The sequence below is a fragment of the Typopeltis vanoorti genome, chromosome 4 (assembly GCF_054136105.1).
Source record: "Typopeltis vanoorti isolate ZY-2024b chromosome 4, IOZ_Tvanoo_1.0, whole genome shotgun sequence".
Lineage (NCBI taxonomy): Eukaryota > Metazoa > Arthropoda > Arachnida > Uropygi > Thelyphonidae > Typopeltis > Typopeltis vanoorti.
Window position 1 is genome coordinate 859,850 of NC_143552.1, and position 20,559 is coordinate 880,408.

A 20,559-nucleotide genomic window follows, 5' to 3' on the forward strand; every position below is an offset into this window, starting at 1 on the left:
GATGGGGGGAGGAAGTTCAGTCTTCCACAAATCTGTAGCCAAACTGCAATTTACATATTTGGTCAAATACACTGCAGCTATGGAGATATTTAAAAATTCACGGGTTAGAGTATTGATATTCTCGGATAATTGTTTATAAAATCTACAGATTTAAACCTCAGTGCCATCTATGAGAAAGTAGTTCTGATCGCTCCAAGTAGGCTAATAAGTTGCGCGGCTGTTCGATCAGTTAAGAATCTACGAAGTTAATATATCCAATTGCGTGTTTAAAACTTAAATGTCACCGAAGGAAAATAAAAACATCTAAACACACGCAATTATTAACACTTTAAATATGTTTGTAGGTCCGAATCATATAATTCGTTTCAGACGGGCGTGACTTTATGATTTTGTAAATCAAGTCAGAAAGGGTCTGTGCTTCCAATTGACTAAAACAAGTTTGTTATGTTTTCATGGAAACATCACATTTCGTTTGCTGCTTGCAGGTAGACTAGTAGATATCTTCAATAGATACTCTCAATAGATAGCATGTAAGCACTAATCAGTATGGGAACACCCCAGTATATCTGGAAGATTATCATCCAGGCTATGCTTCCTTTCGAGGTGCCTTCCCTTACCTGTTGTTCTGCGCGCTGTGCGGGGAATTGAAACATGTTAGTCGCATGGACTTAATCACTTAATTAGAATCTCTAAGCGTTCATTGTCGCCAGCAGGATATGAGGGCTTTATGCATCGCAGTCGGAAGGTACAGCGACATCCACTTCGTACGATTATCTGACATCGTTTCTACTGTTTACGTGTGCATCCCTGTTGCGAAAGTTTCGTCTCCGGTGATTTAAGATTATGGGATTATTCCTGCCAAGAGCACTTTTCATCCAAGAGAAACAACATCCGTTGTTTGAAGTTGTGTCACAATTGACTCGTTTAATTTTGGGAAATTTTAGTGAAAGTGAAGGTCTTGTCACGTGAGGGATGATCAGAAATTTACTGATCGCAGTTTTAAGTTTGGTCATATGGAAACTCTCCAAAGCTGCTTGATATTTTCCTGCTGTGGTGACGTAGGATTTCTTGGATCCACATTAAAAGGTTCTTCATCTTGCAGGAAATTGTCTCCGCAAATCTCTAAGAAACTTCGCATTTTAATTCGAAAAGCGACTCGGGTTGGTCTTTGAACACTCAGATATATTGAAATATTCACCCTTCATAATAAGCAACCCTCACAGGCCGAAACGTTTAGGGAAAATTTTATTTCCAGGGTAAGCAAAGTACTGTTGGTGACTACTGTGTGATTAGGAACTTTTTTGTTTCTTTGCAACGAGTGTAGCGGTTTGATGTCCTGTACACGATTAATTTTAAGTTTTGAGACAATAAGTGTGACTGAAATTTTCGAAGTATGCTTCCAAGTGAAAGGCTGTTGATATACGTGTAAATGTATGTTTTTTTATTTTATTTTTTTTCCCAATGCGTTTACCTCTGCCGGGTTAATCTTCCATAGGAGTGAGTCGTTTGTCGTATATTCCAATCCAATTGACGAAGCGTATGCTGACTTATGAGTCGAAATATGCTTATTTTACCATTTAGTAAGGACCTACACGTAAAAGGGGTTCGGAATTGTGGATAGACAAGGTACATAGTTCGGCACTACTACTAAATGCACGCGTAGCTCGTAAATACGAAACTCGTTGTGATTTCAGCTACAAAATGTGGGTTGCTGTCTTACCCGCATGAACATCTCCACTGCTAACCGTATATGCTGTGCCGTGTTTCGACTTCTGAGGGCAGATTTGAGTTTGTCGTTAACTCATTTCAGCATTAATTAGCTCATTTATATTTCGCTAATGTGGTACGATGTAGGAATGCACATTTGACATAAAAGGACGATGCTTCTTCCACTATTATGAAATCGTAGCTGCTTCGTCACACATCTGATCAAATATTTCGCTTCTTAGCCGAGAAGAAATGCCTCAAGGCGAAAGTTCAAGTTAATTCACCCATTGGTTAATTAAAAACTAATCCCTTCTGCCTTCTCAGATATTAAGAAGTTATTTAAAAGGACATGCAATTGAGAAAGGTCACAGGAGTTAATTAGCGACAGCTGCGTTGCATTCGTTTGTGATTAGATCATGGATTAGCCGTATTTTAATCCTCAAATTGTGGCGACGATTTTAAGTCCTAATTTTGGCAAATGTTTGTTCTTACGAATCGTTTCTTCTTTGTTATTCGGCTTAGAAAAGCGAAGTGGCCGAGCAAATGAACTTTCAGTTGACTTTTAAATTAATTCATTTTGAATTTCCAATCATTTGTTCTTCCGAACTGCTTTAATTTTTTATCCTGTTGCTTATTTCGGTTGAATACAACTTCATGCACCATTTACTTCTCCGTGCTTTAATTGTTAAAATGGTAGTCCGCGTGCATCAATGTCTTGTTTTTATTGTTCATTGCTTAAGCAGAAGTTCTTGCTCACTCGAGTTTTTTTTTTTTTTTTATTATTATTATTTAAAATTTTTAATTGGTGTAATCCAAGCAGTTAAAAAAACTTCAAGCAAAAAACTGCTTAAAGCAAATTATTTCGAGAATAACGTGATCCACATTTTGTCGAGTGTAATGACATCAGATATATCGACCGAACACCGTATAATTACAAGCACGATAAAATGATCTTGATGCATGAAGTCGACTTCAATGTCGGCCCGAGAAGGAGAGTAAGAGAATATCAGGAGCAAATGTGGTGTAATTGACATTTGCACAGAAGTGAAAAAGAAAATCTGAAATCTTTGTTTATGGGTGGGGCCAAAGGACTGTTTAAGAATGTTAACAACATGTGAAGGAAAGAAACATCGTGAGGTGCATCGAAATGGGGAATTCATGTCAATCATATCGCTATGATCGACTTGATCCTATATGTATATGGCGCGGTGAAAGAAGGGAAATAATTCTGGAGTAATGTTTTCTAAAAATGCCTTCAAAAGCCGCAACTTCACATGCGTTCTGTATGAGAGCCTCCGTACATTTGTAGCAACAACAGTTTCCTCCAAATGATTAATTCATACTGTGACGTCATAGACGCTGTACATTTCTTTCATGCCTAGTTTTTCAACGTTGGTTGGCCCAGCTGTGCGCATTGATGGAATGGGTTACATATTACATTATTAATGCTTGAACCATAATTTCTTTGACCATCTGATTTTCCTATTCCATTCTACAGCGAAATTCGAACAAACTATCCTTCACTTCACTTTTCAAGAATAGCTTCACACGGCTACCAGTTCAGCGTAGTGATATTTTGCTAAATCAATAAAAGATTTGAGTCCCTAAAATCAACTTAAATGAAATCGCTACAGAGGAATAAAACGTATTTTTCATCAATGTTTCTGCAGAATTATAACTGAATTTAGTGTGAAATTCACAGAAACAAGGATAATCTTCCTCCTTATCCTTAGATTATTGAGTTTATCTGCGGAGATGGATACAGAATCATTAAATTAATCTCATGACATGAACTGACATTTTATTATCAACTTGAATTTTTCATTAGTTTTGGAGCAACTTAAAAAGGTTGAACACCTCAATTACTCCTTCAAATTATTAAGATGTTCCACGGGGTTTAGAAATAGACCAGTTTAAATATTTAATTACATTTCAAATTATTTTTATTATTTTTTGTTATAATGAAAAATAGAACCTGTAGATTTTTTTTTTATTAGATATGAAAAAACCACATCCCGTAAATGCCTTCCATCTTGGCTTTGCAAACAGCTGCGAATGTTTTTGGCTGCAGCGCCGTAAATACTGGACGAATGTTCTTCTTCGACCGTTGGATTGTCTGGGCCTTTTCACATGCACCTTTTCCTTCAGGTGACACCATTGGTCAGACCTAGAGAACGTGAGGGCCAATTAATCGCAGATCTTCGCGAAATTATTCGGACCTAATCGAATGCTGATTTTCAAAACCATGATCCAAAATAAAATCGCACGATTTTATTTTGGATCATGGTTGGCTGGTGAGCCTTTCTTTTATTAATTTAAATTGTTACTTAAAAGACCTTAAAAATATAATGAAAAAAGGAATAAAATTATTCCCATTTTAAAGGCCTTCGTAACTTACGGGCCACTCTGTACATTTATGCTGCTCGTCGTGAATTATAATTTCGTTTCTCGTAGATTTGTTAGCAAGATGGCAGTGCAGTATTTAATCCTATCACTCATAGGATAGCCTTATATTGCTTTTGTGTGCAGACCTGGACTATTAAACCAACGACTAGACATATTAGTTGTATTTTCTTACAAAAAAAAAAAAAAAATTAAAACATATTAGCACATGATAAAGATTATTATAGAGTAGGCTTACTTCATTAAAACCAGTCATTCAAGAGGTTTAGAGTAGAAGTCCCTTTTGATCCCTTTTGATCCCATTTTAAAGGCCTTCGTAACTTACGGGCCACTCTGTACATTTATGCTGCTCGTCGTGAATTATAATTTCGTTTCTCGTAGATTTGTTAGCAAGATGGCAGTGCAGTATTTAATCCTATCACTCATAGGATAGCCTTATATTGCTTTTGTGTGCAGACCTGGACTATTAAACCAACGACTAGACATATTAGTTGTATTTTCTTACAAAAAAAAAAAAAAAAATTAAAACATATTAGCACATGATAAAGATTATTATAGAGTAGGCTTACTTCATTAAAACCAGTCATTCAAGAGGTTTAGAGTAGAAGTCCCTTTTGATCCTAATATTATAATACAGTAATCCCTTGAATAATATGCCCCTGATTAGTGCGTCATTTTTTTTCGATATCCAAATTCGATTACTGCGCCTCTAAAATTCGATTAGTGCACCTATATATATCTTAAAAACAAATGTCGTTGTTTTTTACACATTTCATTTACAGATTTTAAAAATTTTCGATCTATACATTTTTTATGGCTAACTATTTTAAAAAATCACTCACCAGGATGAAATAATTTAGTTACTGATTTAAAACATTTTACAAAGTTTATTTTTAATGGAATACTACACTACTTCCATGTAAGCTATGTATACTATGTTCCAAATTATTACCGCCAAAATTTATGTCGTCTGCTAATTACATAGCATTTTGCTGATCATATCTCGTACCTCCTTTGCAATTATTTTCCTTGCATTTTTTTTTTATTTTAAAGTATTTTCCCAACCTTTCATCATGAGTAAAAGAATTAGTGAGCAAAAAAGTGAAAGTGTGAAAACGATTCGAAAAGTGAATCGGAAGAAAAACTTGAAATAATAAAGAAAGTGAACAAGGTGAGTTCAGAGCAAAGATAAGACAAGAACACAAAAATGGGCGAATCAACTATAAGAGCAATTGTAAGCAAAGCTGCTGAATAGAGAGTATTATAATGATTGAATTAGAGAGACTTCTTTGTACACGGATCGAAGATTTTAACCAAAAACGGATTCTGCTAAGAGCTGACCTTATTTAATCAAAAGCATTAAGTCTCTTTGCAACCTTGAAAGAAAGAGCTATCAATGATGGTAAAGAATTCCACGTTGGTATTGGGTGGCTTGATAAATAGCCTACGTAATGTTCTAATCACAGGCGAAGCTGCAATAAGGAGGTGGCCGCAAATTATCCAGAGATTTGAAGAAAATTGTATAAGAAGGGGGCTATTGTGTCCAACAAATATTTAATGTCGATGAAACTGGCCTTTTTTTGGAAGCCAAAGCCTTACAAGACTTTTCTGGCTAAATCAGAGAAATCTCAGCCAGGTTATAAAGTCGCAAAGTCGAATGAAATTACTGCTAACAATATGCGATCCGTTTGGAAGCACATTCTTCCACGTTGTGCAAATGATTTCAGAATCTTTACAAATGAATCTAAGTTAATTAAATCTCATTCTAAATTCATAGCTAAATTTAGATGCATAGCGGGAAGATCCTGAAGAATATGAAGAAAATTTAATTAATGACAACCCCAAAGAGATTTCACAGAAACAAATTTAAAATATTTTTCGTGCAACTGAAACGTTTAAGTAGAAATGCTTAGAGCTTGGGAAGAGAGAAGCAGAAAAATTTGCAGAAGAGTTGAATGAAAAAAAGAAACAGAATGCCCGCCAGAATAATAGATTTTTCTATTATTCTGGCGAAAGACAATAAAACATATTTTGAATATGTTTTATTGTCTTTCAGCTTCACAGTTTTCCTTTAACTAGGCCCTGAGACATACTCTAATTCTTTTATAAAAAAAATCAAGTGTAAAAAAAAAAAAAAAAAAATTGAAGAACGAATATTATACTTTTTTCCACAGGTTATTATACTCGATTACTGCGTTTTCTAATGCTTGAACCCTAATTTCTTTGACCATCTGATTTTCCTATTCCATTCTACAGCGAAATTCGAACAAATTAACCTTCACTTTTCAAGAATAGTTTCACACGCCTACCAGTTCAGCATAGTGATATTTTGCTAAATCAATAAAAGATTTGGCAAAAATAAAAACAACTTAAATTAAATCGCTACAGAGGAATAAAACGCATTTTTCATCAATGTTTCTGCGGAATTAGAACTGAATTTAGTGTGAAATTCACAGAATGCGCCTGTTTTAAAGAACGCATTAGGCGCACTAATCGAGGGATTTCTGTAATAATTTGCAAACTGCAAACATGTTCCCTCTTTACAACTAAAACCTTTTTTGTTTGCTTCACTAAAATAAATTATAATTTTCACGTTTGCATGATTACTGTTTTCACGTTTCCTTATTAGCGAGTTCAAGCTTGCCACGGGAGTGTGTGTGTGTGTGCGCACAGGGCAGTTTTAAGAATTTAAACGGCTCACAGCGAGTTGTGAGTCGATGCTCGGATCCAAACAATTTTTCACGTAGCAACGTAGGCTTTCAAGGCTTTTCGACCTGTGGCTGATTTTTGCTTGGGCCTTGGCTCTTCATCTACGAGGGCTCCTTCCGGAGTATTAGGGTGATCGTTCTTTCCGCCGCCGAGGCCAGATGTATTCCTGCCGCTCGCTCGCTCTAGGCTGAGGATAGCTACGGCAGAACTCCAGTGCGTATGGCGAAGGAAAATTATCGGGGATTGACCTGACGGAAGTATCTACGTGTATCACTTAAAGAAATCGGACTTTCCTCTCGTTGTTTGTTAACAAGTAAGCCTTCATTTTGTTTGTAGTATGTAATACGATTGTAACTAGAAATCGTAATAGAAAGAGAGAGGTTATTTGTTGACTGGCGGTTATATGTGAACATTTTAATAAGGGAAGAAGTTGTTTTGTTAAGGTTGTCTTATTCATAAGATGCTTGAAGTAATGTCTGAAATAGTATTATATAAGTAGCGAATGTGTTGGAAAAAAATTTAGTGTAATATCCTTCCTAGAATAGTTGTGCATGCTTATGAGAAATTGTGCCACAGAAGATACTTTTATGACAAGCAAGATTAAGTCATTCTGCTAGTGAAAGCATTATAGTTTGTTGTTCAGATAGCGAGTTAATTTGTCATTTAATGTGCATTTTGTTTAAGTTAATATTTAATCAAATTTTTTCTGTGTTTTGTATTATGTCTTTGGCTTGATAATAAACATGTTTTGTGTTTATAATTACCTGGTTCTCAGTCCTAAGCCAATGCACTATCCCGAAAAATATTAACGAACCTGCGGGAGTAAATTATAACAGCGAACCACGACTTGCATTTTAGGAAATTGTATAGAAGGGTTAGATTAGTTTTTGTCTTCTTCTCTCCCTGACATTCAAACGAGAATAAGTCAATTAAGTGGCGCAGTCGTTAAGATAAATAAATTTCTTAATTGATATTGTGCGATTGCTGAGGGACTGTCACGTTAGATCTTCAAAACGAGGTCTAACTAGCAGCAGAAAAGGGGGGGGGGACAAGAAATAATGTTAAGTAAGGAAATAGATAGACAGATAAAAGAAAGGATAAGAGTAAAGGATAACAAATAAGAATAAGTATAAATAAAGATATAAACCAAAAGGTAAAACGAAGAAGAACGTAGAATATTACACTTCTATTAGTCCATTTGATAAGGTTTCACTGGCCTGACAGCTATCAGGCCAGTAAAATTGACTAATAAAAAGCGAATATCCCGTGTGGGGACACCTGCAACCCCCATCTGGTGCGTCCCCTGGTGGCGGATTGAGGAATGCTCGTCATAGTTTACTATGAAGGGTAGGAGGGAAATAAAATACCTCCTGCGGACCAACAGGATAGCACTTCCCTCATAGGCCGGTCTGGGGGCCTCGAAGGCGGCAGCCCCACCACCAGACTCGGGTGCTGAAGGCTAATCCCCTGCACACCTTAAAATTTCACCCATTAAAAGAGATAGCCGAACTACCTAAATGGTTAACAACAAAGTGAGGAAAAAGGTGCATGAGATACGGAACATGGAACGTTAAAAAGTCTACATGGAAAAAAAAACGAATTATGAGATGAATTTAAAAAATCAAGATTGGATCTGCACGCAGTCACAGAAACAAAAGAAAGGTCAAGGTTGCCAGAAAATGAAAGATGGTATATACTTTTCTATTCAAGGGTAAACCCAAGAGAATGGGGAAAATAAGGGGTAGGCTTGCATAATCAAACCAGATCTCAAAGAATATATTACTAAATGACAACTAATAAACGAAAGGTTGTTGACAAATAACATATATTTTAAATCAGACAACCAAGTATTCACTGTAATTGTTGCATATGGTACAAACGATAATGCTAATAAAGAAATTAAAGATGAATTCTTTGAACTCTTACAAAAAACAATTGAAGAAGTTCAAGGACATGTCATACTACTAGGAGACCTTAATGTCCGGATATGGAAACAAGTGTTGGGATCACAAGGAGAAATAACCCGGAATAATAATGGAGAAACAATAATAAATCTTTGCTTTATAAATAATTTAGTAATAGCGAATACCATGTTCAAGCATAAAGAAATCCATAAGTTTACCAGGGAAGAGCCGAGTAGAAACGAAAAATCTATAATCGACTACGGCATCATAAGTAGATCGTACTGGAAGTATACAAAAAATGCAGGTCTATAGAGGTCCTGAAATAGGCAGTGACCACTATTTATTAGTATTGGAAACAATTTAAAAAATAAAAGTTGAAAAATGTAGAAAAAGTAGCAAGGAAATAAATGTTAAGAATTACAAACTAAAGAAAGAAGAAACAGCCATTGAGTATAAAAGTAAAATAGAAGAGAAGATGAAAGAAGTAGAAAAAGAGAGATATATGAAGACCAAGATGTAGAAAACCTATGGTACAGGTTCAAAACACTTCTTCTAGAAACAAGCAAAGAAATTTGTGGTGTATCATTAAATAATAAACAGAAGAAACATAAAACACCCTGGTGGACTGAAGAACTAAAAGAAGAAATTTAAATGAAAAAGCAATTCTGGAAGAGATATATAACATCAAAGCTGCAGGTTGGTAGAGAACTATACAACAACCAAAGAAATAAAGTTTAGAACAAAATTTTAAAGGAAACCAAAAACTCTTCTATAATGTTTTAAGAAGAATGAAGTCAGAGAAGGAATGCCCATAAAGTTTATCAAAAATAAGGATGGAAAGTTACTCACAAATTCCCAAGACATCATGGAAAGATGGAAACAGTACTTTCAAGAATTATTGGAAGATGCAGGACATGGAAAAAATAGAACCTTAAGAGCAAGACATACAAGCAAAATAGAAGATGAGAGTGAAGAAATTCATTCAAATGAACTGTTAGCAGCAATAAATAAAACTGGGCAAATCAGCAGGCCATGACCAAATAACACCAGAAATGGTAAAGAATTTAGGAACGAAAGCAATAAAATTTCTTTTACACCTATTCAATGTTGCACGGAAAAAGAAAACTATTCCCAAAGACTGGGAAGTAGCTATAATAATCCCAATATTTAAGAAAGGAGACAACCGCAAATGTGAAAACCATAGAGGAATTTCGCTGTTAAGCGTTCCAGGAAAATTATATGCCCGTATTTTAGAAGCGAGGCTTAGGAATCAAATAGAGGATTCATTGGATGAAATGCAATATGGCTTTCAAAAAAATAGAAGCACACAGGATGTTATCTTCAGTCTTAGACAAATATCAGAGAAAACATTGGAATATGGGAAAGAACTACATTCATGTTTTATAGATTTTGAGAAGGCCTTTGACCGAGTTCCCAGACACTTAATATGGCAAACATTAAAGAAAAACAAGATACAAGATAACTTAATAGCAGCCATACAAAGCCTCTACAAAAGTAATAGAAATTATGTAAGAACCTGTAATAATAGATCAAAAGTATTTGAAATAAGTGTAGGAGTGAAGCAAGGCTGTATCCTCAGCCCTCTTCTCTTGATCGTAGTAATGGATGAAATTTTAAAGACATGCCAAACAAAAAAGTTCCACCTAGGATACAGGAAACTGAAAGAAACCAGGATTTCACACATAGCTTTTGCAGATGATGTAGCGATTCTAGCAAATACAGCTGAAGATCTGCAGTACAATATCAACATTTGGTATGAAGAAACAAAGAAAAGGAATATGACCATAAATATAAATAAAACTAAAACAATGATCATATCTAGAAACCAACAAAAACACATAATAAAAATAGAGAATCATCAACTGGAACAAGTCCACTCCTTTTAAATACTTGGGATCATATATACAAGAAGATGGTAGACAGAAATTAACAACAGGATAAGAGGGGAAACAAAGCTATTCTATGAAAGGCCCACTCCTAGATAAGAAAGAAGTCACCCGGATACCAAAATGGCAGTGTACCGTTTAGTGTTTCTACCAACATTAACATGCAGTTGTGAGTCTTGGTGTTTAACAACAGGAAACGCAAACTACAAACAATTGAAATGAAATATCTCAGGAAAGTGGCACAAAAAAAACAAGACTAGACCTAATAAGAAATCAAACTATAAGAGACAGCCTTCAACGTGCACCTCTGAATTAATGCATAACACAAGCCCAAATGAGATTGTTTGGACATTTTAATCGAATGGAAGAAGGAAGAATATCAAAAACTCTATACGAAAGCCAGAAAATAGAAAATGAAACATAGGCAGACCCAGGAAAGGTTGACAAAAGGAAATTAAAGAAAAATTGGAAAAGAAGGGATTAACTGGAAAGAAGCAAAACAACAAACCTTGGACAGGACGGCATGGAAATCTCTTTGGCAAAATCTGGACGCTTAAAAGCATAAGAGATCATAGGCGAAGAAGAAGAAAAAGCGAATATTTAGACGCATGGGGTGGGGTTCTGTCTTTTAAGTAGTCTGCACTAAGGCAACTCGTGAATGCTGGGGAGTGCATTCTTGCAAACTCTCTCAACTTACGAAACTTTCATAGTTTCTACATTAGGCTTTGAAATAATGATGGACGTAATGTCTACTTTGCCGATGCAATTTTTTATCGCCGAACTGAAGCCTTTTGGCTCTTTATTTTAGTGAGTATATCGTTTCATTTGGGAAGATCCAAATGGGCTTCTTTAGACTGCATTTGTGTGTGTGTTTTAAGTGCTTATCGTTGTTTTAAATTGTTCCATTGATAGTTCACACCAAGTTCATCTTTATATGAGGAAAATAATTGAAGGTGACACCAATATCTTTATTAATGACATTTTAAACATCAAGAATTAACTCAGTATAGAAAATAAAGGAAGGAAAACGTTTTCAGACTGGATAAAATTCGAATCAGAAACAACTGCTTTCGTAGGCTGAGTTTTTGTGGATCTTAATCTCCGTCATTCATTGCGAGTGGATGCATGTTTAACTGCAAAGTGATAAAAGCCCGTTTTAGTCGAACTGGTTATTTGAACTGTGTGTGAAAGAACTTAAATAAATACTGGAGAAAGAGAAATGGGTGGGTGGAGATAATCTTATGAGTTGCCAATGGTGTGCTCGCTATTCTTTGGATCTGCTTAAATTAGATGTTTGAGAAGATTAAAACACGCTGAACTTTTCCAGGAATCAGCTTTGTATCGAAAAGTTTCTTTCTTTTTGTTTCTTTCCTCAAGCGTTGAAAAAGAAATTCTTTCAAGCGGCGATGTCTTATATTAATGCAGATTCCGGCTCTTCAATATATAAAAGTACGGGAAGAATTTCTTCAGCTCGACCCTCTTTTCCTTCGGGCTATTATCTGAAAACGATTTGATTTCAAGCATTTGTGACTTAGCGATTATTATTATTATTATTATTCTCTTCTTTTCATTAAGTATCTGGATATTAATCACAGACGTGCTTATGCCGCAACAGCACTCCTTTTTTTGAATCCGGCGTTCCAGTGACATGCACATTAAATGAGTGAGAGTTTGAAATGGCACCATTTTCAGATTTCCAGCGCGTTATGAGACTGTCATACGAGTAGCCCTACAATCGCAGGTTTGTACAAAATGTGTATATTTCGGCACAAAATCTTCGATGTATGAAAGCATTTCACAAGTCAGCCAAGAGTTTAACTGTTAACCTACACGTGACAAATTAAGGATTGCGTGTACACACGAGGAAAGAGCAGGAATTATACTTAAATTAAGGGGATATTAAATCCCGCATAGTTTTAAAACCGAATAAGAAATTCAAAGATCGGAATCAGAGAGTTTCTTGCCGAATATAATAAACTATAAAGTATCGGCGACACTAGCCAATAAGCCAATGCAAGTGATCCTAGTACGTAGTACAATATCAGGGCAACTCGTTGCAAAGGTGGGGAAAGTTCAGATCGCTATTCTTAGGTATTTTCCATAATGTAAAAACACATTTCCTAGGAAATGTATGCTATTATTACATTATGGAGGGAGGTTAGGTTAGGTAAACCGGTTCCAGACCGGTTTCAGCCTTTTTTGAGGCTTCATCAGTGAGTAGAATGGGAGTTAATGTCTTTCATCATCAGCCTTTGGAGTATAAAGATTGCTGAGGGTCAGCAGGTAGTAATAGGGGAAGTTAAAGAAAGGTAGAGTAGGATAGTAGTAGGTAAAAAGAGGCCTCAGTCAAACCGTTTAGCTGTATAACCCAGAGGTTGTGGCTAAAAGGTCTGTAAAACATCATCTCCTTACACCTGTTCTAAAAAAAATCTTCAAAATAAACTTTTCTTATATGCGCTCGTAAAATACTTTTAAATTAACAATTTAACTGATCAGGTGTCTTTGGAGGTCATCTTCTAACACCTGTTTTAGTATAAAACTTAACTCGGATTTTTTTTTATTTATTTATTTATTTTTTTTAATTTTTTTTTTTTATTTTTTTTATTATTATTATTTTATTTTAATATATATATATATATATATATATATATATATATATATATATATATAAACAGTAAGAGAACTTCGAAGTGTTAACGCGAAGACCACTGGCCATGCTGAATTTTTGCAAAATGCCGAAATAAATCTAGATGGACTCAGAATCTCTGAGCGTCGCAACTACATCATCAGCATATGCTACAATTTTGCTCTGTCTGGAGACTAGGGGTAACGGTATTCCTCTCACTGCAGAGGAGTTATCTATTCTTCTTATGAGGGGTTCTAACGCGAGTGAGAAGAGGAGAGGGCTTAGTGGGCAGCCCTGTCTTACCCCCTTTTTAATAGGAACTGGTTCCGAGAGGAATCCGTTGATAGCTATTTGGGTAGAGGCCTTTGCGTAGATGTTTTTGATTGTTTGCCTAAGCCTCCAGCCCACACCTATTTTCTGAAGGATGTCCTGCAAGAACGTGTGTCTGACGCTGTCGAACGCCTTTTCCAGATCCGTAGAGAGAAGTGCCAAAGGGTAATTTTTATTTTTGGCCACACGGATTAGATCTCGTAAGAAAAATAGATTTAATTCCATCGATCTACCCGGTATTCCGTAAACCTGGGTGGTTCTTATGATTTTTTCTATACCGCATTTGATGCGGCTGCAGATAATTTTTGCAAATATTTTGTAATCCGAATTTGTTAGGGAGATCGGTCGCCAGCTATCTGCCAAGGTGCGATCTCGATCTTTCTTTGGGATAAAAATTGTGTAGCTTTTAACGAATTCCTCGGGGATATTTCCCGAAGTGAGGAATTCGTTAAATATTTTTACTAAAACTGGTAGTGCGTAGTCCCAGATAGATCGATAGAATTCTATCTCCCTAACCCATCTAATCCTAGGGTTTTTCTTGCCTTCATTGTTTTGCAAGCAGTTTTTATTTCCTCAGCAGTTATCGGCCTGTCATGCAGAGCGGTAAGATGCTCGGGAAGACGTGTGATGTCCCACTCATTGAAAACATCTGCGCTCTGCTGATCAGAAAAGGCGCCGAGGTACTGCTGATGGAAGATGCGAAGTATTTCAGGGGTTGATTTTATCAGTTTGCCATTCTCTTGGATCTGGTAAACCGTTCGCTGGTCATTTGCCGCCACCCGTTGTTGATTGTAGAAAGCGGCGGAAGGTGTTTCCAAATATCTGAGATAGTCTCGCTCGAAAATCGAGGTTCTCGACTCTACTCTGCCGCTCTTGATGTAGCTCGATTTCTACCTGTCTGATAAGATCGCTACAGGGAATTCCTCTCCGCTTGTTGGTGCGGTACCAGCCGAGCTCCCTATAGAGATCCCTCAGACGTTGTCTCTGTTGGTGTGCCTGTTCACGCCCACACCGCTGAAAGAATTCCCTTGCCTGCGACTTGAACTGTAGCCAGGTTTCCCAGTCCCAGTTAGTGTCTCTCCATTCGTTACAGAGGTTCTGTAGCTTATCGCTAAAAAGACTGGGGAAATTGGGAGTGAGCCTCCAAGGACCTCTGGCTGTTTCTATTATTTCTGGTATCCTTATTTTTAATAGTACCATTTTGTTGTCTGTTAGCAGATCTCTCGCAGCGATATGACGTACCCCAAGAACATGTGGTTCTAAAAACTGGGATACATAGAACCTGTCGAGCCTTGTTGATATCCGACCACGGCACCACGTTGTTCCGACTTTCAGTGGATTCTGCCGTCTCCAGATATCGACAAGGTCGAAGTTTTCGCAGCAACGTTTCAGTGCTGCAAAATCGCCAGTTCCGCTGTTAGCATTCCCGCCTATTTTGTCATATCGTGCATCTTCTATACAGTTCCAGTCGCCCGCCACGATTAGGTGTTGCGCACCAAGAAAATAGTTTTCCAGTGTGGCAAAGAAACCGTCTCGTTGGTGGGGGTTATTCGGGGCGTAGACAGCCACAAACCGGGTGTTACGGCCACCGTACTTCCAGTCCACGGACAAAAAACGTCCCGCAGCGTCTTTCTGGACATTGAAGAACCCCCCCGCGATTGGGGGGGGGCGAATTAGTATCCCCACCCCTCTCGAGTGAGCTTCCCCGAAGCACCAGTAGCTGGTAACCGGGTAGCTTCTCGAAAAGTTCTCCACGTCCCAGTGTTTGTAAAAGTGGGTTTCTTGTAAGAATAAAATGTTGATATTATGCATTAGCATCAGTCTCCAGACAGCGCTTTGCGCCTGAGGATTGCGCAGACCGCTTACGTTTAATGTTGCGATTTTTAAACTTTGGTTCATTTTAGAGGTTGGGGGAGGTGTTAATTCGTTTACGAACTTCCTGGATTTCTGGGGGGGGGGGGAGGCTGTTGTATTGTTATCCTCCATGTTGCTGTCTTAGAATTTCATATCGTCGTCAGAGTCGTCTTTACCGGAGATCTGGGATTCCAGTTCCCCTGGTTCCCCCATTGTTGTTAGATTTTCCTTTACTGGTGTTGGGGTTTCACTATTATTTTCTGTTGGATTTGGGCTGCTGGCTTTTGTCCTTTTATTTTCTTCCGTGTCCGAGTCTCTCGTGCGTTTTGCGGCACTGTTTGCTTCCATTTTTTCTTCTCTTGTTTCTGTTTTGCTGGTAGGGGTTTCTACCTTTGAGGAGCGCTGCTTCTTCTTTTCTGGTTTTCTTGGTGTGGTTTGTTTCAACACTTTAGGATCTGCTATCAACATTGTGTCAGGTGTTGGCTGTACGGATGGAGCTGCTTCTTGCTCTGCAATCGCAGGGTTTTCTGTAGGTACTGCGGAGTCAGGGGTTATATTACCTCCTGTGATTTCCGCAGCTGTTGTACGCGGGCATGCATTTACTTTGTGTTTTGTGTCCCCGCATTTTAAACATGCTTGATCGCATTTATCCAGGCCATGACCTGCTCTCAAGCAGGTTTGGCATTTGCCTTTGGGGCAGTCTGCCCCCATATGTTCGAAGGATCCACATCTGAAGCACTGCTTCTTGACTGGCTGAACCGATAAAGACGAAGTTAGGAACGGGTGTTTTCATCTCCATGGAGACGTATACTATCCCCAACTTCCATTCTGGGAAGTCACTGTCCTGCATTATTCTGACCTCTTTAACTGTTCCCCATTTGGAAAAAAGATTCTTAATTAGAGCGTCCCCGCTTTCTAAATATTCGACTGGGAATCTGTCTATTCTGATCGTTTTTAACATACTCCCTATTAAAGTAGGGAGGTATTTTTGTCCTTAGCATTGAATTCCTAAAGAGAGTTTTTCTCTCGTTGCTTCGTCTTTTACAACGACCTGGAACCTCCCTCCCCCGTACGGGGTAAAACCGAATATATTATTTATCCCTACCGTATCTATTAAGCTTTCGCGAACGTCCGCTTTTCGATGTTAGATTTTACCTCGAAACCGAGGGTTTTCACTCTAGGTAAGAAGGAAGTCATATCAGAAAGTTATGAGTATCCTTATAATTTCCCGAAAAAAAAAGGAAGGATCCAGTGGACCTTCCAGGGGGGGGGGGGGAAGAGAAACGCCAAGCGTTCCCCGTCCGCAGAAATCTCCTACTAACAGGCGGAAGACTGACCGACAGGCAAGATCAAAAATATCAAAAATACCAGAGAAAAACAGGAAAATAACAAGATAAGGGTCTTACCAAGTTGACTTGCAGTTATCATGCAGCAGGGCTCACACAGGATTCTCAGGCTCTCGATCTCAGGAAAAAACAGCGGCTGGACTTCACAGTAGGTGGACATCAGTGAGTAGAATGGGAGTTCATGTCTTTCATCATCGGCCTTTGGAGTATAAAGATTGCTGAGGGTCAGCAGGTAGTAATAGGGGAAGTTAAAGAAAGGTAGAGTAGGATAGTAGTAGGTAAAAAGAGGCCTCAGTCAACCTGTTTAGCTGTGTAACCCGAGGTTGTGGTTAAAAGGTCTGTTAAACATAATCTCCTTACACCTGTTCTAAAAAAAAAAAAAAAAACTTAAAATTTACACTTCACTTTATACGAAAAAGATAACTTTAGGTTACATTAATCCAGGTATCTGGAGACGTCATCTCGTAACCCCTAAAAAAAGAAAAACGTTTGTTAAAATTTAGAACTTAGATTCTTCTTAAACTATGCCTTACAACTGAAAAAGAAAAAAAAAAGAGAAAAAAAACTGCGATAGCGGGATCCGTATTGAGGTGGACTTTATCAACCAGAGAACCGAGAGTTGGGGGAAGAACCCGGCCCGAGTGATGCAGCTCACAAGGAGCTGCACCGCCTCGACGTAAGCCTTCGCAGCCCGGGTTCTCAGTTCTACCCCCTCCTTAGTGAGCTAGAGAAACCAATAAGTTGTACAATAGAATTAAGTATTTAGTTGGTCCTGAAAGGAGGACAAGTTTTTAGTTTGCCCTTAACTCTTTTTTTGTTGTATTTTTCTGTAAGATTTGAGAAGCTACTGTTTTTTCCCGGCCATTTATTATTTGGTGAAGAGCTTTATACAGACTCCTTTCCGTTTCTTCGTTTAATTAGGGATTCCTACTGAAGACACTACGAATAGAAAGGTTCCCTGTAGAATATCTCGAGGAAGGGAGTGAGATAATCAAAAAGGTTTTCTCAAAATGGGGAGACGTACGGGACGTCAAAATCACCAACGATGCCGACTACCCCGACTGGAAGACTGGCGAGGTGACCTTCCTTATGGAGATGAAGGCTGAGGTCCCCAACTTTGTATTTCTAGGCTCTGCCAGGGTAGTAGTCAACTACCCTGGTGTAAGAAAGCAATGTTTTCGGTGCGGATCACTCGAACATCTAGGTGCAGACTGCCCGAAGAACAAATGCAGGAACTGCATGGCGGCAGGACATGCCCTAGGTCAGTGTGAGGCACCTTGCTTGAAATGTGGAAATACAACCCACAAGGTAGACGTTTGTCCCAACAGGACACAAGCAGAACGAATAGGAGGTGCTATATCGCCAACCCCTGCAGCCACTCCAGTAAATAAACCTGAACCCGAAAAAAAGGACGACATTCTAGTTATAGGCAAAACAGCAGAGGAGCCTAAAGCAACGGAGCAGGAAGACTCTCCAGTCATTCAACCCACAGCTATCGTGACAGTAACAACAGGAAATCAAGCCGCCACCACGAAAAACTCAGAATGGAAAATAAAGAAAAAAAAGAAACGTAACGCAAGGAAAACTCGCATCGAGATGGAAGAGACCACAGAAGTAGAAGAAATGGAAGCCAGCAACAACACAGAAAAAAGACCAATCAGCCCTGAAGAAGGAGAAACGAAGAGAACAAAACCAGATAACACATGCCCAGAAAAAGTATCTGACTCTGAGGAAGAGGAAGAAAGGGAGATCAGAATAGAAAATCAAGAAGAGACTGAAAAATCAAGAAAAGGCAATATTACCTCAGCCGAGGAATCGGAGGAAGAATCCATCCCCGCTGTGGACGCCCAAAGGGTTCTAATGCGTTTAATCCCAGAAGACTCTGAGGTAATCCTCCAAAGGGCAATAGACAAAATAGGAGCACTTATACTCCTTCTCACAGGTCCTGAGACCATAAGCTTAGAATGGGGAGACCTCTATATAGAAAGATTAAGTGAACTAAACCCAGCACAGCTAAAAGGAATCCCTGAATTAAACGAAGAAACGGAAAGGAGTCTGTATAAAGCTCTTCACCAAATAATAAATGGCCGGGAAAAAACAGTAGCTTCTCAAATCTTACAGAAAAATACAACAAAAAAAGAGTTAAGGGCAAACTAAAAACTTGTCCTCCTTTCAGGACCAACTAAATACTTAATTCTATTGTACAACTTATTGGTTTCTCTAGCTCACTAAGGAGGGGGTAGACCTGAGAACCCGGGCTGCGAAGGCTTACGTCGAGGCGGTGCAGCTCCTTGTGGGCTGCATCACTCGGGCCGGGTTCTTCCCCCAACTCTCGGTTCTCTGGTTGATAAAGTCCACCTCAATACGGATCCCGCTATCGCAGTTTTTTTTTCTCTTTTTTTTTCTTTTTCAGTTGTAAGGCATAGTTTAAGAAGAATCTAAGTTCCAAATTTTAACAAACGTTTTTCTTTTTTTAGGGGTTACGAGATGACGTCTCCAGATACCTGGATTAATGTAACCTAAAGTTATCTTTTTCGTATAAAGTGAAGTGTAAATTTTAAGTTTTTTTTATTTTTTAGAACAGGTGTAAGGAGATTATGTTTAACAGACCTTTTAGCCGCAACCTCGGGTTACACAGCTAAACAGGTTGACTGAGGCCTCTTTTTATCTCCTACTATCCTACTCTACCTTTCTTTAACTTCCCCTATTACTACCTGCTGACCCTCAGCAATCTTTATACTCCAAAGTCCAATGATGAAAGACATGAACTCCCATTCTACTCACTGATGAAGCCTCAAAAAGTGCTGAAACCGTTCTGGGTAGTGACCTCCCTCCATAATGTAATAACAGCATACATTTCCTAGGAAATGTGTTTTTACATTATGGAAAATACCTAAGAATAGCGATCTGAACTTTCTCCACCTTTGCAACGAGTTGCCCTGGTATTGTACTACGTACTAGGATCACTTGCATTGGCTAATTGGCTAGTGTCGCCGATACTTTATAGTTTACTATATTCGGCAAGAAACTCTCTGATTCCGATCTTTGAGTTTCTTATTCGGTTTTAAAACTATGCGGGATTTAATATCCCCTTAATTTAAGTAATGTTTTCATTGCCGAAATGAAGCTTATCAGCTCTTTATACTTAAGCAGAAATTATAGTTATTGTCGGGGAATGTCACAATAAAACACTTTCTCTTTACGCTTTGTTACTTCCAAGTATGGATCATACTACATTTGGATGGTCCTGATGCATTTCATGTTGTGAATTAGGATTTTTCGCTATGCGGATGGAGCTAAAATGCCAAATCCGCCATGAATTCAGTCCGTATAAGTAACACGTTGGTACAGTTCGGTCTCATTTTCACGGATTTTTCTGTAGTAATCTACGATATTGAGATAAACAAATTTGCTCCATTTATGGTTAGAAATGATTTAAAGATAAAAATCGACAATGGGTATCATTGTCTGACGGAAGTTTACCCACCTTTTTAAAATAATAAAACTTCAGTTTATGAACAGAAGCTCCTCCGTAGTTCGAAGCGATCGATGGAAGGTCTTGTGATTTATAAGACTGGCGATATTTCAGCTCTACTACTGGGATGGGCTTTTGGCAAAGCATGTGTAGTATTAGCCTTTGGCGTCCCTTCAAGTCATTCGTTTAATCCGGATTTGTTTGCAGCGTTTGCTCGCGTGGGGTAAGCTCAAATGCAGTTGGAAGCATTCAAAATAAATAAGTTGTTTTGGATTTCCTACCGAAATCTAATCTTATT

General features: G+C 38.1%; 1 protein-coding gene across 1 annotated transcript in view; it reads left to right on the forward strand.

The window, feature by feature from the left end:
• Positions 1 to 18,382: 18,382 nt before the first annotated feature.
• LOC150107069 (secretin receptor-like) overlaps positions 18,383 to 20,559 on the forward strand; it is a 101,443-nt gene continuing 99,266 nt past the window's right edge. The window contains exon 1 of the mRNA XM_090391602.1: positions 18,383 to 18,502. Within this exon, the coding sequence (XP_090247728.1) occupies positions 18,383 to 18,502 (120 nt within the window). The remainder of the gene's footprint in view (positions 18,503 to 20,559) is intronic.